The sequence below is a fragment of the Pelmatolapia mariae genome, linkage group LG23, assembly GCF_036321145.2.
Source record: "Pelmatolapia mariae isolate MD_Pm_ZW linkage group LG23, Pm_UMD_F_2, whole genome shotgun sequence".
In the NCBI taxonomy this organism is placed as follows: Eukaryota; Metazoa; Chordata; class Actinopteri; order Cichliformes; family Cichlidae; genus Pelmatolapia; species Pelmatolapia mariae.
Window position 1 is genome coordinate 29,454,633 of NC_086246.1, and position 25,536 is coordinate 29,480,168.

The 25,536-nt window shown below is 43.3% G+C and overlaps 1 protein-coding gene across 1 annotated transcript; it reads right to left on the minus strand.

Moving 5' to 3' along the window:
• Positions 1–15,327: 15,327 nt before the first annotated feature.
• On the minus strand, positions 15,328–24,736 carry LOC134621213 (prolactin receptor-like). Its single transcript, XM_063467644.2, has 7 exons — positions 24,543–24,736; positions 22,384–22,553; positions 21,434–21,612; positions 18,603–18,756; positions 17,878–17,965; positions 17,545–17,614; positions 15,328–15,954 (listed from the first exon to the last, which is right to left on the minus strand). Exons 1-7 carry the CDS (start codon positions 24,734–24,736, stop codon positions 15,328–15,330), a joined length of 1,482 nt encoding a protein of 493 aa, XP_063323714.2.
• Between the last annotated feature and the right edge of the window lie 800 nt (positions 24,737–25,536).

A 25,536-nucleotide genomic window follows, 5' to 3' on the forward strand; every position in this document is an offset into this window, starting at 1 on the left:
CAAAGAACACACCAGACAGGTCAGGGAGAAAGTTATTGAGAAATTTAAAGCAGGCTTAGGCTACAAAAAGATTTCCCAAGCCTTGAACATCCCACGGAGCACTGTTCAAGCGATCATTCAGAAATGGAAGGAGTATGGCACAACTGTAAACCTACCAAGACAAGGCCGTCCACCTAAACTCACAGGCCGAACAAGGAGAGCGCTGATCAGAAATGCAGCCAAGAGGCCCATGGTGACTCTGGACGAGCTGCAGAGATCTACAGCTCAGGTGGGGGAATCTGTCCATAGGACAACTATTAGTCGTGCACTGCACAAAGTTGGCCTTTATGGAAGAGTGGCAAGAAGAAAGCCATTGTTAACAGAAAACCATAAGAAGTCCCGTTTGCAGTTTGCCACAAGCCATGTGGGGGACACAGCAAACATGTGGAAGAAGGTGCTCTGGTCAGATGAGACCAAAATGGAACTTTTTGGGCAAAATGCAAAACGCTATGTGTGGCGGAAAACTAACACTGCACATCACTCTGAACACACCATCCCCACTGTCAAATATGGTGGTGGCAGCATCATGCTCTGGGGGTGCTTCTCTTCAGCAGGGACAGGGAAGCTGGTCAGAGTTGATGGGAAGATGGATGGAGCCAAATACAGGGCAATCTTGGAAGAAAACCTCTTGGAGTCTGCAAAAGACTGGAGACTGGGGCGGAGGTTCACCTTCCAGCAGGACAACGACCCTAAACATAAAGCCAGGGCAACAATGGAATGGTTTAAAACAAAACATATCCATGTGTTAGAATGGCCCAGTCAAAGTCCAGATCTAAATCCAATCGAAAATCTGTGGCAAGATCTGAAAACTGCTGTTCACAAACGCTGTCCATCTAATCTGACTGAGCTGGAGCTGTTTTGCAAAGAAGAATGGGCAAGGATTTCAGTCTGTAGATGTGCAAAGCTGGTAGAGACATACCCTAAAAGACTGGCAGCTGTAATTGCAGCAAAAGGTGGTTCTACAAAGTATTGACTCAGGGGGCTGAATAATTACGCACACCCCACTTTGCAGTTATTTATTTGTAAAAAATGTTTGGAATCATGTATGATTTTCGTTCCACTTCTCACGTGTACACCACTTTGTATTGGTCTTTCACGTGGAATTCCAATAAAATTGATTCATGTTTGTGGCTGTAATGTGACAAAATGTGGAAAAGTTCAAGGGGGCCGAATACTTTTACAAGCTACTGTATACAGTTAAATGTAATGCTTGTAATGGTTCTGTAGGTATTTAATGATATTTAAAAAATCATATTCAGTAAATATCCCATGAGTCCATCTGCAGTCTGATTTCCACTTCTTGCTTTGAGCTCTGTGTGAGTCTGTCTGTACAGTCACATGACCAAGAGTGTGTCAGCAGAAGCACTGCAGGTTTCAGGCTACCTCCACGCTAGCCCGGATAGATTTGAAAACGACATTTTCGTCTGAAAACACTTTGCGTCCACACTAGCATCTTCAGTCGTTTTCACAGAGTTGTGCGTCCACATTGAAATGGCCGAAAATGCTTACGTTCCAGTCCTGCGCATGCGTGAAACGCAAGAAGATTCGACCTGCCTCATTTCGGTCTGCCGCACATTTACTTTCCGGCTCTTTGAAACACCGCGGCAAAATGTTGAGGAAAAGCACTGAGTTTTTTAAATGGACTAACAATGAGGTGGAGTTGTTGCTGCGAGTAACACAAAAGTACAAAGTTGCAAAAGCGAGTGAGAGTTAAAGAATTTGAAGAAAAGCTATCTGGAGCATGTACAGACTGATATTAATCTTTAATAGGGCTGTCAAAATTGAGAGCAAATAAAACAACTTCTGTATAATGTCCTCCGCTATCCTAGTTTAATTGGTCACTTGACTGCATCATATGACTAACATGCCTCATCATTTTAGAAAGTCTCAGTTTTCGCTGACCACACTGTGACGCGAAAGCACCGTTTTCAAATGTATGCGTTTTCCATGAGTGAAAATGCCGTCTCAGTGTGGACGGGAGGCCAAAGCGGAGAGAAAACGATGCGTTTTCAAACAAAAACGTATTATTTTGTACGTAGCCTCAGTGTGAGTGCAGTGAGATGATGATCCAGATGTTTGATTCATCATCTGCATGTTGATTTAAGGCAAATCAATATTATTGTTGGCACCATTAATGTGACAGTTGCTGCCACATTACCCCCAGGTGTTACTGTACAGTGATGATTAACAGTGCGATAAAATGCAGCCACCCACTACTAGTTGGGGCTACAACCCACTATTAGACAGAAATTGAAATGGCTCTCACATATGTGCAGTTTTTTTTCTGACTGTGTCAATTAAATTGTTTAAAATTTCAACAGTTTGCCGGGTGTTCTCTTACTTTTAGACTAGTTGACTAAATTTACATTTTAGATGCCAAGAACATCCCTAGTGGGGATGCATTGTGATGGTGTGGTGCTATGCCTTGAAGAACCAGTTTTCCTGATGGAAGTAAGGAGAGACTGATATATTCAAGAGCTGTCTCTGATGATGACAGGGCACAGGTGTCCAACTCACCTTCATCAATGAACTCAGATGGATTGTTCCAAGAAATATACAGTACATTGATACAATTTAATCAAACTTTCAACACATGTAAAATTTATGTTTAACAAATTTATCATGTTCCATTATAATTCAGATTATTTTAGAAGATTGGAACCTGTTTTGATTTATGTATAGATATTGAAGGCATGTAACACTTAGTAGGTTTTTTTTAGGTGCAATTGGTTGCATTGTTTTAGCAAGTAAGTCAGATTGCTGTTCAAGTAAATGTAACCTAGAAATTCCAAGTCAGCCCAACTTTGATATGTTTTATGGATTAAACAGAGTAAATTTCACAGGCAGCGATTAAGTAGACTGAAATAGTAATTCTGAGTAGTCTTTACTAAGTGAATAGTACATCTAAAGTAAGTTAATCAAGTACATGCTACTTGATTGTTTTGGTTGCTTAAATTTATGTCTATGCACTAGGTGCATATCTAGGCACTCTTTGGTACAACTTAAAATACCTACTTCTCTTTACTTTTTTTTTTTTTAAGCACAATCGGTTTGCATCCATTTTTAAAGTTGAGATAACTAATTGAATTTTACAGTGTACACTCCACTGAAATCATGTTAATGCTTGAAAAAGCAGAGCGCGAACTGGAGCCAGAAGAGAAGCTGTTATAGTCGGTGTGCAGAAATGAAAGATTGCCTTTTAATGAGAAATACATGGATGATTAATCTCAATGTAATTCCTGTCTGATCTGTACTCCCATGTGAAGGACTGTGAGACTAAAACAGGCTTGAGTGTCCTTCCATCATTACAGTCAGTATTTTCAGCTCCCGCAGTCTGGTTCATAAACCTCTCAGAGAGAAAGACCTCCATCCTCCTGGAAGTGCTGAAACTCCAACCAGAGAAGAAACAAGTGGAGCTGACAGGCTGCTCACATGAAGAGAGTGAAGTGAGGAGTTTCCTTCAGTGTCTGCCTTATATCTCACAGCTCAATCAATAGAAAATGTATTTTAAGTACTGTTTAAGTATCATTTAATATTATATTTTAATCATCAAGACTATGTGTACATATAATATGATGATTGGGGGTTCAATTGTAGTTCTACACTTCCTAATTTCAGAGAGAAAGATTATTCTCTTAACGCCACTGTGTTTATTTGTTGCCTTGAAGGCTTATATTTTAAATACACGTGTTATCAGTTCAGAAAAAGGAAGCCTTTTTATCAATTACTTAAGTGTATAAAATATAATTTGTTTGTTTCAAAATATTGTTTTTATTTTATGTTAGTTAATTTTATAGTTGTTATGATTAACATATTTTGAATGTTTAAAATCAGTTGTGTTTCACTGGGTTGATACCAGCTGATTTAAGTTAATGAAGGTCCCTGTGTGACTGAACAAGTGAATCACAGAAGCGTGTGGAGTACACAGATTTTATTATTTGAACTATTTGACTGAAACAGTCTGAAACATGTGATAATCTTCTCCCTGTATGAAAATAATGAAATAATGTGATAAATAAGAGAACTGTAGCTCAGTAACAATAACACAGTCATGAAAATGATGAAAAGTCTTGAAAACCACAAGTTAAGCCTGGCATTGCTTTTTAGAGTGTCCCACCAGCTTCAAGTAAAAAAATGAAAAATAAAATAAAATCTGTTACTCAGATGAAGTAGCATTCTTTTCAGTTTACTATAATAGGACATGCAGATGCATGGCATAAGTGTGATTTCCACATGAGTGATCTGAGCAGCAGGTGAAGCTGCTGTTGTACAAGATATGATGTTGTTCTACTCTGTGTGTTTCTATATTGTTGATATTTAGTGTTTTAATCTCTAAAGTCAGACAGTAAATAAAATGACAGTTACAGTTCACTAATCCTGTGATTTCACACATTAGTGTTTGTGCGGTGAGTCAGTAACAGTCTAAAAGCAATGTTCAGCTGCTCTTGTCATGGTCCATAGTCAGTGGACTCTGTGTTTATGTTTTATATTTATTAATATTCTGTGGTTTTCTTAGTTTTGGGGTATTTGTTATAATTCCCAGTGTTTAAATTTGCTCTGTGCCGCCCTTGTGTTATGGCTATGTTCATGTTTTCTGGGTTGCTTCCTGATAGTCTTGTCTAATTGGGTTCAGCTGTGTCACCCTCCTATTTGTCATTCCTTGTCTCCCTCTGTGTGTGTACATATAGTGCATTTTCCCCTGTCCTCTTCGTTTGTCCGTCTGCCTGTCACCCTGGTGTAACCTCTGCTCTCCATCCCGTCGTGTTTTTGTAGTTTCTGGTTCATGTTATGTTACAGTTCATTTTCCCAGTTTAGGTTGAGGCTTGTTTTTCCTTTTGTTTTTTGTTCAGCCGTCAGTAAAGGCTCGAATTCTGTTCAAAACACTCCCTTGCATCTTTGTCTGCGCCTGGGACAACACCACTCATCTCCACACAGTTTCCCTTCCAAACCATGACAGCTCTGATGGAAGATGGCTTTAAAATGGACTTTCATTATATACAGGACACACATGGACAAGATGGAGTCCATCAGTAGTGTGTGTTTATATTTAGATCAATCATCACTAAATGTTTCCTTCTCATTGTTCCAGAGTTGATCGTCAGAGATCAGGAGCACTCACTTTCTTTATGAATCTGTTCTGTGCAGCAGCAGAGAGAGAACAGCAGACAGGAGAGAAGATACTGGAGCTGTTATCATCAGTGTGCACATATCAAACATTCCCTCTTCATGAGAGAGACATGAACACCAATGAAAGGGAATTTCATTGTGATTTCCTGTTGGATCTGTACTCTCATGTGAAGTGTAGTGAGACTAAAACAGGCTTGAGTGTCCTTCCATCATTACAGTCAGTATTTTCAGCTCCTCCAGTCTGGTCCATAAAGCTCTCAGAGAGAAAGACCTCCATCCTCCTGGAAGTGCTGAAACTCCAACCAGAGAAGAAACAAGTGAAGCTGACAGGCTGCTCACATGAAGAGAGTGAAGTGAGGAGTTTCCTTCAGTGTCTGCCTTATATCTCACAGCTCAGGTAAATAAAGCTATTAGTTAGTCTTTAAGGATTTTTTTAAAGGAGCTCCTGATTTACAGACTAAGAATGTAGAATAATAATGCCTACTCTCTGCTCAGTAATACATTCACAGTATGTACAATTTTGATGCAGTGTGAGTTCATCACAGCATCACAACACACATACTGTATTTAATCAGTTGTTATAATATTCAGTTTGTATGTCCTTGATTACACAATATAAGAATGTCACCTATCCACTGTTTTCTCATCTTCACTGTGTTTCAGCTGTGATCCAGACTTCTTCCAGAGTGTGTGTACATCCATGTTTGTAAGATCCAGAGAGGAGGCCCAGCAGCTGAAGTCTCTGCTGCAGCTCCTGGGGTTCCAGCTGCTCTTAACAGGAGAGTTACACAGGAAAAGCTGCTGGTCTGTGGGGAGAGTTCTCAGACTGTGTGGCTCTAAAGTGGATCTCATCCTCACACCCAGCAAGATGTCTGCCAGAGGAGCTGCTCTCCTCTTTAGACACACAACACAACTACACAGTCTGAGGCAGGAAGTGAAATCATGACTCTCTTGTTCTTATAACACCATTTATCTGCTGTCCACTTTGAATCTTTAGTTCTTGGTGTTCATCATTTCTGCTCTTTTGTCTCTTTGATCTTCAGGCTTTCCATCGACATGTCCTTGCTCCTGTTTCAGTGGGTAAGAAGAGACAGAGTGGTCTGTCCACTGGCTGTTGAAGAGCTTTCTCTTGTGTCTAAGAAAGCCCGACCATCACACAGAGTATTGTTGAGGGCTGTCAGTAGTTTGGCTTCCCTGCTGAGATACTGGACAGTCGGACGGTTAGACCTGACTGAGAGCTGCATCCCTGCTCAGGGTCTCATTAAACTGCTGCTCCATGATGGTCCTCTAAAATAAATGTATTTCCTGATCATCACAGGCCAAATAAAATCTACATTTTTGCTTTAAAGCATATTTTATATTTATGATGTCTGCAGACTGAGTGAAGAGAGTTTCCAGCAGCTTCCGTCTCAGGCTGCAGACGTAGTCGCACCATAAAGAAAATCAGTGAAAGTACACACATAAGGAGCAAGAAGAGGAAAAAAAAAGAACTCTACTCGAACCGGGCTCCTAACTGGGAGACCAGTTTGAGGACAGTACAAAAACACCTCAGCACAAAAAAGCACATGAATTTTTACATGTACACCATGTAAGCATATGACATTCATCAGAGGCGTTTGGGATGGGTATTACTTGCGTGTGTGTGCGCGTGTATGTGTGTCCTGTGTTCAGTTTGACAGAGTCTCCTTTCACCCAGTTAAGTGAAAGTCAACAGTTCGCAGTCTGCGCAGGTGGCCTTGAAGGATATGTTTGAAGTGTCAAACAGTACCGTTAGTAATTTGAAAGAGAAATTCACAAGCCTAATTTGACCTGTTAACATCACCTCTCTTTATCATTTTGTATTTCTGCATGTGTTTTCCTTGCAGTGTTGACAGGAATCAGCTGCTGAGGTTCATCCACTGCTGTGCTGCCTGTGACGTCCAGCAGGAGGCAGCGTCAGGCCTGCTGAGGACTCTGCAGCACAGCTTGGCTCTGTCCTGCTCCTCCTGTGTGGAACTACCAGAGGAGGATCAGCCTGAGCCTCTGAGTCTGACTGCTGATGACTGCAGGGCCGTCTCCACCATCCTGACACACAGCAGCCGGGACACACAGCTCGACCTGCGAGACTGTGAGGTGGAGGACAGCGTGCTGGACCTGCTGTTTCCTGTCCTCCACAGGGTCCGCCTCAGGTAAGAAAGACAACTGAAGACTCTAAACCAGAGAGAAGCTCGTTCACACTGGTGTTGATGCATCCTGACAGTTTCTCTTTGCTCTGTTTGTCCTGTTTAGAGTCAGTAAAACTGTCCTCCTCCAGCTCCTGTCTCTGGTTCCTGTGAACAGTGAGAGGGACACAGTGAGGCGGGCGGTGTCCCTGTGTAGAGCCCTGGGTGGAGAGCTGGATCTCAGTCACAGCACGCTGGATCAGAGGGCCTGTGGGGCTTTGTTCCAGATGCTGGACTCGTGTAAAGGGCTGACAGAGCTGGACCTCAGTCACTGTCAGCTCACTGACCAGCTGCTGCTCCCTCTCATCACACATCTGCACAAAGTCCAAGTCCTGGAGTGAGTGTCACACACTGATCCTTCTCTGGGAGGCACCAATAACCATCAGCCTGTTCACACACACTACAATAATATAATGTGCAGTGATCACTTAGAGCCACTTGTTGTGTTTACATGGATTCATTTTGTGTGAATGAGTGACATCTGCTCGCTCAACAACATCATGGACAGAGCAGCCTTCAAGGAACACAAGCAGTTTTAGATCTGAAGTAGTCATCATAGTAGTAGTTGTTTGTTTTCTCTCTTCTCATCATCATTACATGGAAATATTGATGAAGTATGAGCACCGGTACTGTGTTCATGAAGTCAACAGTGTACAACACAGTGACATTAGTCAGATGAGTTTTGATGACTATCTTAATTTTTTTTTCTTTTTTTTCTAAAATGCCTTGAAGACAGTTTATATGGAGACAAAGAGCAGCCAACAGTGTTTGTTTCTATTTCCTTATGTTTTTCTTTTTCTGAGCTGCTACAAATTTTTCTCTGATGACGCTCAGAAGTCTAATTGGTGATGTAATGTTCTCATGGTCCTGGGTTTTGGACCCACAATTTTCAATTAAATGATTTTAAGTCTTTAGCTCTGGTCACTCTTGCACTCTGGGTTCTGTCTACATTTTCAACATTTTTTACATTTATTCCTGTTTCAGTTCAGAACAGGCTCACCTGTGTCCTTTTACCTCCTGGGGCCTGAGAAGTGGAGTCTAATAATAATAATAATGTATACTTTATTGATCCACGTGGGGAAATTACTTTCTCTGCATTTGACCCATTCACTCAGTGACACAGTGGGCAGCCACTAAGCAAGCGCATCAGGGAGCAGGAACGGTACCTTGCTCAGGGGTACCTCAGGGTAGCCATTCAGTGGATTTGAACCCCTGACGAGTGCATTCTCACTCTCATGCACACATATACAAATACTCGGCACTCACCCAATGTGGAGACAGACACAAATGGAAACTGTATAGACAATCACACTCCCCAAACATACTCTATACCCCAGGTCCAGGTACCCTCGCCCCCAGAGGGGGAAACCGCATGCAGACCCAGGAGATGTTACCCTTTTTTTCCTGGGGTGGAGACAAGCAGACCGCCCCCAGCTCCACAGTAGCAGGGAGGCCCCGCATCCCAGACCCCAACCAGATGGCCAACTCCTCTTCCCTGCCCCTCCGCCCCAATGGCTAACACAGAACATGGGTGTGTGAAGACCCCATACCTCCGTCTACCCGCTCATATGTGGTGTTGCTGCGTGCTGTTCTAAACTGCATTTAAAACATGGGCGGGCATGGTGCTTCCTGTCAGAGAGCAGCGGGTGTCAGCACTGCCCCTACCGAGAACCCTCAATCTCTATATGCTTTTAAAATTGAGAGGTGGGCACCGGTGCCAGAGGTGAGGTTGAATACACAGACCGTCTTCTGGATGCCGTATAACATGCCCACCCCCAGGGTCCTATATGTATGTGTTATGAGAGTGTGAGTAATGTGGATGTATAGGATGTGGAATAAAATTGAGGCACAGGTGGCCAGCAGGGGACAGAGGGGGGAAGCCTCCCCTGCACCATGGTGACACACCTGCACCCCAAGGCCCTGCATGTGTGGGTGGGTGTGGTGGAGCGGAAAAAGGGAGGCACATGGGGATGGGGAGGAAAGGAAGGGAGGGGCAAGTATCCCCTCCCTGGGGCCAGCTCCCCCACTGACCTTGGTAGGCATCCCCGCTCTCTGGAATCCACCAAGGGCAGGGGTCCCAGGCCCATCCAGCCCATGGCAGCATCACCGCCAAGCCCGAGAGAACCTGTGGCAACCCACCTGACCCCACCGCAGAGGAAACTGTACCCACCCCATCATCCAATCATCTCCCAGACTACATAAGACAACGGAACAGCCAGGTTAAGTTCATTCTCCACCTCTCCTATATATCTTCCCCACCCACAGAGTGAACTCCTGGAGAGCAGAGAACTCCTGCAAGGATGTAATAACCTCCCCACCAAATGAAGAGCCCCCCAGTTTAGCCGATGCACCAGAGGCCCCCGCGCCAGGGCTGACCCCCGTGCACCCACCTGCTCACAACCTCAGCGACACACCAACCAGGACCCAAGCCCCCAAGGCCAGAGCCCCAGCCTGGAGGCAGAGCACTCCAAGAACCCCAAGCCCCCACACCCATCCCGGACCCACCCAGGGGCAGCCAGGCTAACGATCAGTAACCTATATCCGCCAGGACAGACCCTCTCCCAGCCCTGCTGCACGCAGCCATGAGGAAAACACCATCCAAGAGCCACCACAGCCCCTAACCAGGTCATGACAACAACCCCCGGGTTAAGCCCTCCAGGGAAAGCATCCCTAGGGAATCCCCAGACGCCCTAGCACATTAGTGGAACTTGTTTCGGGTTCCATTAATGGGCCCCTGGTGCTTACTGGGGTCAGCGGGGGAGCTGGCCCCAAGGAGGGGCTACTTACCCCCTCTAACTTCCTTCCTCATCCCCATGTGCCTCCCTCTTTCCGCTCCACCACACCCACCCACACATGCAGGGCCTTGGGGTGCAGGTGTGTCACTAAGGTGCAGGTGAGGCATTCCTCCTCTGTCCCCTTCTGGCCACCTGTAACTAAATTTTATTCCACATCCTATACATCCACATTACTCACACTATCATAGCACATACATACAGTGGCTTGCAAAAGTATTCGGCCCCCTTGAACTTTTCCACATTTTGTCACATTACAGCCACAAACATGAATCAATTTTATTGGAATTCCACATGAAAGACCAACACAAAGTGGTGTACATGTGAGAAGTGGAACATTTTTTACAAATAAATAACTGCAAAGTGGGGTGTGCGTAATTATTCAGCCCCCTGAGTCAATACTTTGTAGAACCACCTTTTGCTGCAATTACAGCTGCCAGTCTTTTAGGGTATGTCTCTACCAGCTTTGCACATCTAGAGACTGAAATCCTTGCCCATTCTTCTTTGCAAAACAGCTCCAGCTCAGTCAGATCAGATGGACAGCGTTTGTGAACAGCAGTTTTCAGATCTTGCCACAGATTCTCGATTGGATTTAGATCTGGACTTTGACTGGGCCATTCTAACACATGGATATGTTTTGTTTTAAACCATTCCATTGTTGCCCTGGCTTTATGTTTAGGGTCGTTGTCCTGCTGGAAGGTGAACCTCCGCCCCAGTCTCAAGTCTTTTGCAGACTCCAAGAGGTTTTCTTCCAAGATTGCCCTGTATTTGGCTCCATCCATCTTCCCATCAACTCTGACCAGCTTCCCTGTCCCTGCTAAAGAGAAGCACCCCCAGAGCATGATGCTGCCACCACCATATTTGACAGTGGGGATGGTGTGTTCAGAGTGATGTGCAGTGTTAGTTTTCCGCCACACATAGCGTTTTGCATTTTGGCCAAAAAGTTCCATTTTGGTCTCATCTGACCAGAGCACCTTCTTCCACATGTTTGCTGTGTCCCCCACATGGCTTGTGGCAAACTGCAAACGGGACTTCTTATGGTTTTCTGTTAACAATGGCTTTCTTCTTGCCACTCTTCCATAAAGGCCAACTTTGTGCAGTGCACGACTAATAGTTGTCCTATGGACAGATTCCCCCACCTGAGCTGTAGATCTCTGCAGCTCGTCCAGAGTCACCATGGGCCTCTTGGCTGCATTTCTGATCAGCGCTCTCCTTGTTCGGCCTGTGAGTTTAGGTGGACGGCCTTGTCTTGGTAGGTTTGCAGTTGTGCCATACTCCTTCCATTTCTGAATGATCGCTTGAACAGTGCTCCGTGGGATGTTCAAGGCTTGGGAAATCTTTTTGTAGCCTAAGCCTGCTTTAAATTTCTCCATAACTTTATCCCTGACCTGTCTGGTGTGTTCTTTGGACTTCATGGTGTCCTTGTTCCCAATATTCTCTTAGACAACCTCTGAGGCCGTCACAGGGCAGTTGTGGAGCTGTTTTGCAAAGAAGAATGGGCAAGAATTTCAGTCTCTAGATGTGCAAAGCTGGTAGAGACATACCCTAAAAGACTGGCAGCTGTAATTGCAGCAAAAGGTGGTTCTACAAAGTATTGACTCAGGGGGCTGAATAATTACGCACACCCTACTTTTCAGTTATTTATTTGTAAAAAATGTTTGGAATCATGTATGATTTTCGTTCCACTTCTCACATGTACACCACTTTGTATTAGTCTTTCACGTGGAATTCCAATAAAATTGATTCATGTTTGTGGCTGTAATGTGACAAAATGTGGAAAAGTTCAAGGGGGCCGAATACTTTTGCAAGCCACTGTATAGGGCCTTGGGGGTGAGCATGTTATACGGCATCCAGAGGACAGTCTGGGTATTTAACCTCAACTCTGGTGTCGGTGCCCGTCTCTCAATTTTAAATGCATGAAGGCTGCTCTCTGGCAGGAAGAACCATGCCTCTTCCATGTTTTAAATACACTTTAGAACAGCATGCAGCAGCATCACATATGTGCGGGAAGAGGGGAGGCATGGGGTCTTCACACTCCCGTTCTCTGTTTACCATCGGGACGGAGGGGCTGGGAGGAAGAGTTGGCCGTCTGGTGGGGGGGTCTCCCTGCTGCTCCGGGACCGGGTGTGGTCTGCTTGTCTCCACCCCAGGAAAAAGGCTAACATCTCCTGGGTCTGGGTACCATCACCCCTCAGGGGTGGTGGTGCCTGGACCTGGGATATAGAGTGTTGAGTCTGTGTTTCCACAGGCCCCACTAGTTTAGAGACTTATTCCTCATGAAGAACGCAAGACAAAACAGAACATCTTCAACCGGTCTTTAACTCGCTAACAAGGAAAGGCTTGGTCAGAACCAGGCAGTGGAGCTAAATGCTCCTCACCTGTCTCTAGCCCAAATCCTTCAAAGAGCAGCTCTCCTCGCAGCTATTTATTCCCATGACAGTTAAACTGTAACTGTCACACAATACACAATACAAAACAACACAAGCACCACCACCGTAAAACCCCCCAATGGTTCTAAGACAGGGCACTATGTGTGTGTGCACGTGTAAGCACGTGTGTGTGTGTGTCCCCTCCTGCTCGCCAAAAGGATCATAAAAGCAGGAAGCTTACAACACAAGAAACAGATCTTCCAGATAGGATGTATCTACAATAAAACCTCCCACAGCACAGAGTGGCTGGAGAGGTGGTCAGGATCAAAGGAATGTCTTTGATCCTATAGTTTGAACTAAGACTTCACATATTTAAGAAACACAATGACAACATTCAACAATTTGATTTAATATAGAGCATGTTTGGAGAGGGTGTGTACAGTGTCCATTTATGTTTGTTTCTACATTGGGCGAGTGACGAGTATTTGTATGGGGATGGGGGGCCCTTGGACCTCGGGCTTGGTCCACTGTGGCACGGCTGGATGTTGGCAGAGCCCACAGGCACATCACCACAGCCCCCTCTGGCTTCTGCTCCGTGGCTGCTGGGTGACCCCTCGTCTGGGGCTCTCCTTAGCTCTTTCCAGGAGAGTGGCACGGTTGCACCTCTGTTGGTACTCCTTGGGCTCTCACGCTCTGCGGGCCTCTGGATGTCTGGGGCCTGGATCTCCTCCATGCCTGCTTCATGCCCTTGGGGACGGGGCTATGGTTCCCCACATCCTCTAGCAGATCATTACATGAAGAAAACCTTTTGAATACAATACAATACCTGAACGTGCGGGTGCTCACAGACACAAACTATATCTTTCTTGGCTGCTACCTCAAAGCACACTGTGTGCTGTTGGTTGTACACAACTTTTCTACTATATTAATGTTCAGCTGCCAATGGACTTGAGGACTAAATAATAAAAGGCCAAATGCTGTAACATGTTGGGTAAATCATGTTCATGTTGCATGATCACAGTCCGCTTCAGGACCTGACAAAAGTTTGTGCAGCGTAATAAAGAATTAAGAACAGTTTTACTTTAAGAAGTAAGATCAGAGCATTATTATTTTTAATTGTTTGGCCTCACATACTAAAGAGCACCAACAGGATAGACTTACCTTTAAGCTTCACCAGTGTCCAGATGAAAGAGTAATTAATCAAATTCAGCTCCCTGTACAGTTATGTTTTTTTACTCTATTACTTCCGCCTGATTTAAGTGTGACTGATCTTCTTATTATACATTAAAAAAGAGTTTTGTTCTATGCTTTATAGATTTTATAGAATATTTGTTTACAATGATTTATTTGCATAACACCGATCGCATGTAACAAACACAGCATATTTCATGCCAGAAATAAAAGGTCAAACATTCTGGAAAATTATTCTGAAGCGAAACAAACATTTTTTCATGGCAGAATCATAACTAATGCACTTTTGTAAGTGATTTCAGCTCCTAAACAGTGGCCGGAGGAAAGAATTGGCAGAATAATGTGGGCACATGTTAGAGAGGTTTCCCTGTAGATACTCTGTACAAATATTAAAACCATTAAAATCATAAAATTATTAACACCTGCCTTTAGAATATCCCCCATAAAGACAGCAATGATCACAAAAGCAAATCAAATATAGACCAGAGTCACCCAGCCACTATCTTTTATAGATACCGATATTAAAAAAACCAGTCTAAACACCCCGTTTAGAAAAAGTCATTCCAGCACTCAATAAAACACACACACACACACACACACACACACACACATTCCTCCACATCCCCATGTGCCTCTTACTTTCCGCTCCACCACACCCACCCACACATGCAGAGCCTTGGGGTGCAGGTGTGTCACCAGGGTGCAGGGGAGGCATTCCTCAGCACACACACAAAAACACACAACAAATCCTCCCATACCGAGTTTTTCACTGTGTAATCCTGAGATGAGACAAAACCTCACAGCATTCATTAAATAATGGATGAATTGTATTTCGTATGCATTATTTATTAATCGAAGAAGAGTTCAGTCTTTTTTTATTACACAAAAGTTTTCTCACATTGTTTTTGATCAGTTTGTTATTTGATGATATAAAAAGTACACACAAATTATATATACACAACGTTAGTGCAACATAACCGCAGACCAGCTTTTATACACGCTCTCTACTTTCCTCTGCATCTGGAGGGCTGTGTTGACGGAGCTCATGCTCCAAGTTGACTCTCCTCTATCACATTTATCTTCACAAAAACAGACTGAACATCCAAATGACACTTACCAAAGCAAAGGTAAAATAATTCCTGCTTATTAACCACAAAATAACTTCACTGATGACCTGACTGACCGTGTCCTGCAGAGCTACCCTCTGGGTATCGTTTCTAACTGAATTCTCTGTCACACCAGTGCTGCTGACTGCGGGTGGATGTGCAGATGTCCCTTATGTATTTTCCCATGGTTGTTTTTCTGCAGCCGCCTCACACTCCAACTCACACTCACCGTACATCATATGCAATCACAGATGCATTTCATCTACTACTCTGTGTCAGTTTTCGCTTCTCTTGTTCTTTGTTCATCCTTAAATGTTTTCTCTGAGTGGCCTGAATTTGTGGGGGGTTTTCTTTTTTTAAATTAAACAAATAAGCAAAGAAATAAAGAACAGGATCTGATTCCAGTCAAACCAGCAGGATACAGCAGATTTCACTTTGCATATGTTAAAAGTCTGCATGTTGGATGCATTTTTTTTAAGTATCTGGATCTACTGCTTGTCAGTCAGCCACTGTTGTCAACAGTAACAGGCAGCACAGGAACAGCTGCCTCGTTCTTCTCAGAGTCATCCCCATCGTTCTTCTTCTCTTCCTTCTCTGTAGCTTCTAAATCAACCCTCAGAAAAGATGCCAAGCACGGCACTCGATGCACCTCGCCACTTTCCTTTAAGAGCTGGACACAAGTGTAGAAGTTTTGTGGTGAGTGGCTGGTGCTGAAAGTGAGTTCTGGGACCAGGACACTATTGGGACCGCAGGAATATTCCATCATGCTGTAGTCCGTCCCGGGCAGTGATACGATCTTCAGCATCGGCCACGGGGAAGGAATACTCAGAGGTTTGGTGAAGGCTTCAGTGGGAGAAGAGCAGTAAGGCGGCACACTCTGCACAATCAATGTAGGGTTTGGAGCTGTGAGCTGATGGTGGGCGGACACTTCCATGGGTGCCGGGTTGCAGGGAACTAGTAAGGTGTCCCTCTCTGATTCTGTAGGGCTGCATGGGTCACTGTTATCCTTTGGTGTGTTTAGATAGAGGTCATTGGCACTCACATGGTCCCAGACCTCCTCGGAGGGGCTTGGAGGCCTGTAGCTGTGGAAGTTACTGAAGTGACAATTGATTTCATCCAAGTTCCCCTTCTACGGATGGAGGTGGGGGTGGGAGGAGGAAAGAAAGACAAAATTGAAAAAAAGAATGAAAATTAAGATATGGAAGAAAGTGGGAAAAGAGGAAGAACAATAATCTTAAAGGAAATTACAGGAAGACAAAGTGATAAAATAAGAGGAGAATGGAGAAGGGAAAAACATATATGGAGTGAAGCATGAGAATTAAAAAAGAAGAGTCTTGATGCATGCTCAATCATCCAGGTAAGTAAATCCCAAAAAGTTGATTCTGTTCATCTGGACGTAGCGTTTTGTGGGAGAAACGTTTCGTCACTCATCCAAGTGACTTCTTCAGTCTCAGCTGACTGCAGGTTTCCCCAATCTTATAAACAGTACATTTGCATAATGACTGAATCTAGCACCACTGAATGAACAATGGATCAGTATTTAAGGTTTGACTCTCATCATCCACTTGAGCATAAACTGGGTGTCATTAGGACGCTACAACATAGAGTGAACACCATCCCCACAGACACAGCGGCCAGGGAAGCAGAAGAACATCAAGAAGGCCCTGAGTAAATGTTGCTATCCCAGCTGGACATTTGTCAAAGCTGGGAAGGCGACTAAAGAAAGCTCCAGCTGATCCAGGAGAGAAGGACAACTGCTGCCTAAGCGAAAACCTGTAGTGATCCCATATGTGTCAGGAGTTTCGGAACAGCAGAGACGCATTTTTTCTAAACACTGCATTTCTGTGGCTTTTAAACCCCAAAACACGCTGCGCCAAAACTTGGTCCACCCCAAGGATCAGGTCCCCCAACACAAACAGAGTAACATAGCATACGCTGTTAAGTGCCAGGAGTATTGCCAGGATTTATACATCGGGGAAACCAAACAACCTTTGGTGAAGCGGATGGCACAACACAGAAGAGTTACCTCGTCACGCCAGGACTCTGCAGTCTATTTACACTTACAGTCAAGGAGGCCATTTACTTGAAAAGGGAAAAGACCATCTCTGAATCGAGGAGGGGGCCTAAGGGTACATCTTTTGCCATCTTACAATGCTGTGATTGCAGCCATTCCCCAACTCTCTGTGAATGGTACTCATGGCCATTGATCAGTGGTTGATCAATGGCCATGAGAATTTGCATAATTAAGATTAAGGAACTGACCTCCCAGCCCATTGTTCCTTCAGTGGGCTGGTTTCAGTCATTATGCAAATGTACTGTTTATAAGATTGGGGAAACCTGCAGTCAGCTGAGACTGAAGAAGCCACTTGGATGAGTGACGAAACGTTTCTCCCACTGAAAACTCTACGTCCAGATGAACAGAATCAACTTTTTGGGATTAAAAAGAAGAGAGAGATGAGGGAGGATATGGGGAAACAAATTAGCCTTAAAAATGTAAATATAAAATTAAGCAAGAGGACATGGAAAAATTAGGAAAAAGAAAAAAAAAAGGGCAACAAAACACAGTGAAAAAATTAGACTTGACAATACAATAAGAAAAAGGGGGGAAGAGAGATTTTAAAAAAGAGACAAATGGAGGGAAGAAAAGAAAGGAGCAGAAGTACAAGGTCAGAACAAATGGCTTAAACCCTGAAAGGAGCGCTGCATGCAGGCAAGTTACCTTCAAAAGCATGGGGTCAATGCCAATAATCCGTGATTTTGGAATGGCCGGAAGGAAGAACTCTTTTATTCTGAAGGTGAACGCAGACAGAGAGGAGGGTTGAAAATAGCAAAAATGAAAACAAAAACACACAATACATTCATCCTCCAACACTGTGACTGTGTGACTGCAGTAACTTCTGCTAACTGAGGTTCTAAGGGTTCTAAATAAGGTCATTTTAATGTTATAGCTACTATAGCGATCAAGGTAAGACCAAAACCAAGTTAATGAATAGCATTTGATAAAAAGTCAGCAAGTAATTTTATTTTGAAGGAAAGATGTGTTTTTTCTCACCTCTTGGTCTGTAGAACAAGACTAAAGGCGATAACAAGCAGAGCCAGAACACCAACTCCAGTCTCCAGAATCAGTACCAACAGTTTACCTGCACAGGTAAAACACATTTACTCAGCTTCTGTTTCCTGCTCTCCATCAGCTTTATGACACAGTGACACATTTAACTGGAAAAGTTACAGTTCTTATAGAGATTCTGTGTCTAAGAAGCTGTCATTTTTTATTATTATTTTAGCATCTATAATGCATGTAACAGAAATATGCTTAATGCAATTACAGAACTTAGCCGTAATCAAGGCCTGGAAAGACTCTGCTTAGTCTGCAGGATTAATGTCTACTGTCGAGCTCTGGATGTTTGACACATTTGTTCTTTCCTGCTGCACCACTGCTGTCATGGACTTTGTGTTCAAAGGATTTTGTTTTAAGTGCTTAATGTCTAAAAATTCTGTGCACAAAATGCAAAGGGATTTTACGCCTGCTTAATAAATTTTAGTTAAGCGCTATCATAAAAAGTGCTTACATTTTTTTTAATGCATAGCCAAATTGGTTTTACATGGACATAATGAGAAAAAATACCAGAAATTTATAAAAACCAAATATTAGAAGTACAAATACAACTGTATTCACTACAATTAAAACTAAAATAATGGTAACAAATAAAAACAACTTCAAAAATCATCAAAAAATATGTAAATCAGCACCATATTGCCATCTGCCTGCTGACGTACCTGCAGACGGTTTTGGGGGGATGCTCATCACCAGCGTGGTGCTCCAGTCACTCCACAGCTTGGAGTGCTGCGCACGGCAACGAACTCGGACCACGTAGTCGTCAACAGGGAGTCCAAGCAGCTCCACCTGAGGCTCACGCAGGGGATGCTTCACCTGCAAACAGACAGCATGTTCTATGACATGCAGACCATAATGAACTACTTTATTCTTGAAAATATGTCAGCAGAAAAGTAAAGAAGTCAATGTAATGAATTTTAAAAATCCAAGTTTTTCATTCTCTCTGTTGTCAAAGTCTTTGTCTCTCACAGTCCTGGGTTTCTTTTGTATTTTATTTATTTTTTGTTTTGTTTTATTTTGCCGTGTTTTGGGTTTTTGTCTGTATGTTATTGAGATTTTTTTGTTTGTTTGTTTGTATTTCATTGCTTTTGTGATGTTTCTTTATAAGATAAGATAAGATAAGATAAGATAAGATAAGATAAGATAAGATAAGATAAGATAAGATAAGATAAGATGACCTTTATTAGTCCCACACGTGGGAAATTTGTTTTGCCACAGCAGGAAGTGGACAGTGCAAAAGTTATGAAGGACAATTAGAATAAAATAAAATAAGAATAAATACAGTACACAACTGTACAGAATAGAATAAAAATAGAATACTATATACAGTAGAATAAAATAGAATAAAATATACAATAGGATAAAAATAGAATACAAATACTATATACAACAGAGTGAAAAATACAACGGTGCCAGAAAGATTATTGCACATTTGTGTTATTGCACATTTGTGGATGTGTGTGTATGATCAGTTAAAGTCTTTGTTGTGGAGTCTGACAGCAGTGGGGAGGAAAGACCTGCGAAATCTCTCCGTCCCACAGCGTGGGTGCCGCAGTCTCCCACTGAAGGAGCTGCTCAGTGCTGTCACAGTCTCATGCATGGGGTGGGAGATGTTGTCCAGCAGGGATGACAGCTTAGCCACCATTCTCCTGTCACTCAAAACCTCCACTGGGTCCAGAGGGCATCCTAGAACAGAGCTGGCCCTTCGGATCAGCCTGTTCAGTCTCTTCCTGTCCCCAGCAGAGATGCTGCCACCCCAGCAGACCACACCATAAAAGATGGCTGAGGCCACCACAGAGTCATAGAAGGTCTTCAGGAGTGGGCCCTCCACTCCAAACGACCTGAGTCTCCGCAGCAGGTACAGCCTGCTCTGCCCTTTCCTGTAGAGGGCGTCTGAGTTATGAGTCCAGTCCAGTTTGTTGTTCAGATGAACACCAAGGTACCTGTAGCTGTCCACAGTCTCAATGTCCATACCTTGGATGTTCAGTGGTTGCAGTGGAGGATGTTTGTGCCTGCGGAAGTCTACCACCAGCTCCTTGGTTTTACTGGCATTGATCTGGAGGTAGTTCAGCTGGCACCAGTCCACAAAGTCCTGAGTCAGTCCTCTGTACTCCTTGTCGTCCCCATCAGTGATGAGGCCGACTATAGATGAGTCATCAGAGAACTTCTGCAGGAAGCACTGGGTGGAGTTGTGGGAGAAGTCTGCAGTGTAGATGGTGAAGAGGAACGGAGCCAGAACCGTTCCCTGTGGGGCCCCCGTACTGCAGACGACCCTGTCCGACACACAGCCCTGAGTCCTCACATACTGTGGTCGGTCGGTGAGGTAGTCCAAAATCCAGGTAGTGAGGTGATGGTCCACTCCAGAGTTCTCCAGCTTGTCCTTCAGAACCGAGGGAAGAATAGTGTTGAAGGCACTGGAGAAATCAAAGAACATGATTCTCACAGTGCTCCCAGCGGTCTCCAGGTGAGCGAGGGAGCGATGTAGGAGATGAATGACGGCATCATCCGCTCCAATGCCAAGCTGGTAGGCAAACTGAAGTGGGTCCAGTGATGAGCTCACAAGGCGCCGAAGCTGAGCCAGGACCAGCCGCTCCAGGGTCTTCATCAGGTGGGATGTCAGAGCCACCGGCCTGTAGCTGTTGAGGTCCTTGGGGCGTGAAGTCTTTGGCACTGGTACAACACAGGAGGTTTTCCAGAGCTGTGGGACTCTTCCCAGCCTCAGGCTCAGGTTGAAGAGGTGCTCCATCACACCACACAGTTGGTCCGCGCAGGACCTGACGACCCTCGAGCTGATGCCATCTGGGCCCGCTGCCTTCTTGCCATTAAAAATATACTTATACTTGTGTTTGTTGATTTTTGTGGTATTGTGACAGTTTTGTGATATGTTATGTATTCTGTCTTGGTTTATTTTTACTCTTCAAGACTCACAGATCTTTCTCTGTCTGCACCTTCCTATGTCTTACCTATGTTGTTTCTTTTATTATTCCTCCTTTTTCTCCCTGAGACTTTGTTCAAGTTAAACATGCTCACTTTTTTTTCACACAGCACTTTAAACATAGTTGTGCTTATCTTCTGTGCAGATGATACTGTAGAATACCCAACATCTTCCTCACAGCCGCATCCTGACTTCAGTGAGCTACAGTAAACTCTTATTCATCCCACACCAGAGTTAGACTCAATGAAATTACTGTCATCTCAATGTTTTTGTAATACACTATATTTAGTGTATTTGTGTGTATATTTTACACTCAATATCACAATAATTATACGTATTTGTGCAATAAATCTTCATAAATGACCAATTAAATGACCAAATTTGACTCAATCACACTCCTGAGGGACATGAACATTTCTTTTCTCCCCTAAAGAACGTTGCCAGAACAGGAAATGCAAGCGCCTTTACCCAAGTCCATTGTATTATTTTTATGACATAAGACTGCCACAGTAAAGAGAAGTCATAATGATTGTTCCTCTCCATGTTTTCTCCCCGTACCTTCCAGTTGTCAGACTCTGTAACATGTCTGTACTGCAGCTCATAGACCAGTGTGATCCAACCATACCGCACGTGGCCAGGCACCGGGTAGGTCCAGGAAATCAGCGCGTTTTGGCCCATTTCATCGCTGCCTGCATTTGTCAAGTTGTAAGTCACGTTGACTGGAATTTCAGTCTGAACTGTTAAACACATAAAATGTGTTTTGAAACATTAGCTGTGTGTCAGTAAATAGTTCTAGTTTCTATTTCCTGTCTTTGGTGCTCAGGAAAACAAAAAAAACCATCTATAGTGAGACCACAAATTATGATGCTAATGTTGAAACTTCAGCTTTCTCCTGCCGATGCTTCCAGACATCCATCCTTGTTGAGACTTTTTCTAACTGCAGAGTCATGAACTTTAACATGTAACATGTTACATGCTACATGAGGCCTGTAGATTCTTAGAGGTAGCTCTTTGTTTTTCTGCAGCTTTTCTGAGATTTGGAGTCAGTTTTCTCAGCTGTCCACTCTTGGCATGATCGGCAGCAGTTTCTAAGATCATTGTTGATGTCTGTCCTCTTTGGCTTTATGTGAACACACACCTGAATCATCCAGATCAGAAAACTGGAAAACCACTACTTTTACAGAGGTGCTCACATTTTTTTGATCATCAGTTAGTCAAGTGATTTTTCACCTGGCTTCTACTTGTCCTCTAAATTCCTATGGAAGCAGTAAGAGTGTACATAGTTTTTCCACACACTGCTTCTGCATTTTGGATTATTTTTTGTCAAATTAATAGTGTCAATGTCTAATATGATATAATTCATCTGAGGTTGTATTGAAAAATATCATCCCCTGGCTTCCAGTGTTGCTATAAAGTTTGCGATTTGGAGTTTAAAAATAGTCAAATAGTTAAAGTAATGGAGTTAGTTTGAATCAGTATTGATAAGCCAATGCCATCTCCATCTTTACCTATTTCTGCCACATCCAGGCAGTGCTGCTGGGAGGTGTAGTTTCTGTGGGTGGTTATGGCAGTCACGGTCAAACAGTACACTGTCCATATAGATGTGTGGCTGCTGTCAAAGTGGCAGCTGTTGGGGCCGCCAGTCACATAGTCTGGACATTCAAGGTTGGCCTCCTGCCTTCAAAAAAATCAAAGAAAAAACACATTTAGATAAGCACTAACACACAAAAAGGAAATCAGTAAATTAACACTGGACATCTTTTTATACAATACCTTTCTTTTGTTTTTTTTTGTTTTTTTTCACACTTTTTGTTTAACTTCTAAGCAGGTTTGCATAAAGTTTTCAGAGTTTAGTGGTGTTAGACAATTTGATATATAGCCATCATGAAGCCATTGTTGTAGCTTCACTCTGCAGTTCAGAGATCCACCCAGAGTCCTGAAGAACTGTTTACAACCAAAAGAAAAACAAGGAATCCCACAACAGATGATCTCACTCCTGAGGACCTGAGGTTAATTTGTCTGAGACTGAAGTGATGCTCAGAGACGTTTTCCATCATACCTCAAAACGAAGACTAAACCAAGTCACCACCTGGTATTCCCAGCCTCTAAAACCAACTTAAAACCAGTTTCAGAACCAGTCCAAAGAAAATGTCAAATCATATTCCAAATGCAGGAACGTCAAGGAACCTGTCTTTAAGTTTTCAAACTTTTGTATATGGAGCATAATCCCAAAATTGTGTTTAGCCTCATTAACATGCAGCACAAACAGCACTGAGGTGTGCCTGCAGAGTGTAATCTCCCTCTCTGAGCTGTGACTTTATTCCTAGTTGCTTTGCTGTTTGGTGAAATTTTGTCTTTTTTTTGTCAGATAATCCCTGATCTACATTTGTTTTCCCAAACAAGCACTGGTGGGAGCTCTGAAGCCACGTGGAGGTCAAAAGCACAATCCAATTTGTCCTGATTAGTGGCAGCATTTTCTTTGCTGTGGCTGCCATCTGGGCCGGCTGGCATCTGTCTGAGGCCACATGAGTCTGTGTTAAGGATTTCAGAGCACTTACCCAACGTGTAGACAGACACAAATAGACACTGCACAGACAATCACACTCCCAAACATACTCTATATCCCAGGTCCAGGTACCCCCGCCCCCAGAGGGGCAAGCCGCACCTAGACCCAGGAGGTGTAACCCTTCTCTCTGGGGTGGAGGCAAGGATTTCAGAGCAGCTAAAATGGGATATCTCAAACGCTTCCCAGTGACGCGAAGCACGAGAAATCAAACTGCACAAACTCACCTGACCCAGAAACTTCAGTGTGCTGCTGATCTGGGGCTTCTTTTATAGTTTAACAAGGCTCAAACAAGGCTCTTATTGTTTGTTATGGACTCTGGCAGATTGTCTTCACGTCAGTGCTTCTAACTGGGCTCTCCTAATCAGAAATCTGTGCCCAGTCATCAGTGAGCTAATATTGTTGGTCTGTCTGTCTGTCTAGCCTCCACTCTCCTTGTCTGGATCCTTACTCCCCTGTTCCTCATTTGCTGTTCCATGGAGTCCAGTGCTGCCTCCAGCTCTTGCTTCTGCTTAGTCACACCTCTAACCTGTACTCAAAGGACTTACCTGGATACATCCAGATTCCTGCTCTGCTTGGAAAACCTCCTCCTGGACTGAAACCTCTCTATTCACAGGTAAGGCTATTTCTATCACTTACTCCACAATCACATCTACACGAGCTTGCCTCCACCTAACCTTCTCCTCTCCTCTCTATCACAGAGCTCCCAGCTGTTTGTCTTTGCTCAAACTCATCAGTTTTCAGTACGTCATTAGTTGTCTTTTCAATAAACTTTTTATTGAAAGAGTTTGAATTCAGAGTCCTAACCTGCCAGTATGACATGTATAAAAAATCTCTAGGGAAATTTGATTAAAACACATTTAAAAATTTATACCCCAGAATAAGTTTTGACTTTGATATAGCGGGTTTATGCCCCTTGCATCTTTGCTTTTGTGGAGCATTTCCATCGAGTTCAGTTCAGGATTTTGGAGAGCCACATTTGTCAGTTGGTATAATATCCTGCCATCCCTGTAGGATGTATTTTTGTACATTTCTATGTATTTTTACAATGTGGGCTAGTTTTACTTATAAAATATTTTTAATTGTAATGTGCAGTGTTCATACTCTGTAGAGTAGGTGAGGATGTGGGTGACTTGCTCGCCATCTGTCAGGTTACTGAGTGGATGCCACCAGCAGGTGAAGTCCTCCATGTTGGGCGAGCGGCAGAAGTAGATGTGAGGCGTCACTGTGGGGCCACTGGTCGTCTCTGTGGAGTCAGACACAGGTGGAGTTACAAGCAGCATGATGCAGTAACACATTCTGCCAATTTATTCATATTTTTCTTCCAAGAACGATCCTGGGAGGTTTTATTTTAGATTTATCTTGTTACTTGCAGTTGCTATACTTTTTAGTTGTTTTTTGATTCTGATGGAGTAACTTTGCATTATCAAAAAGTGGAAAAATATTAATTTCTCTTACTGTTATCTCATTTTATGTCAATTTATCCTCCTTTTAATCTAATCCCCTTTGATTATCCAGCCTTATCCAGCCTTTTTTATTTCAGGCGTCCACTTTTTGTTTAATGAAGCAATGAGGCAGAAATCCTCTGCCTCCAAAAAAACCAAAAACTGATTCTTTAATATAGGATTAGAGGTTGTGTATGAAAGGTTTCTGCAGTCACAGTGCTGTTAAATAATAATCAAAGCTCTGATAGTAATGGATGCACATAAACAGCAGATTGAAGTTTGTAACTAGAAGAAAAGTAACTTCTCTGATACCGCAGCACATCTTTACCCTCTGGAGCTCTTATCTAGTGGTTGCTGATCGGGCCTTTGCTGCCCTCTTCCCTCAGCTGTGGAACTCCTACAGACTGTATATAAAGATGGAGAAAGCGATTGGTTTCTGGATGCTGTAGTCTGAATCCTTTTGGTTGCTGTTGTGTTGGTTTTATGGATCAAGAAGTAACGATATGTGTATGAAAGAGTGGAGTACTCAGTTATCAGCTCATCTATAAAATGTATGAGTGCAACACCCAGACTGAGTTAATAAAACATATTTAGGCTTTTTACTCGACTAAACGTTACAATCCTAGTTAAATAGCTTAAAAGTAAACAAGCTC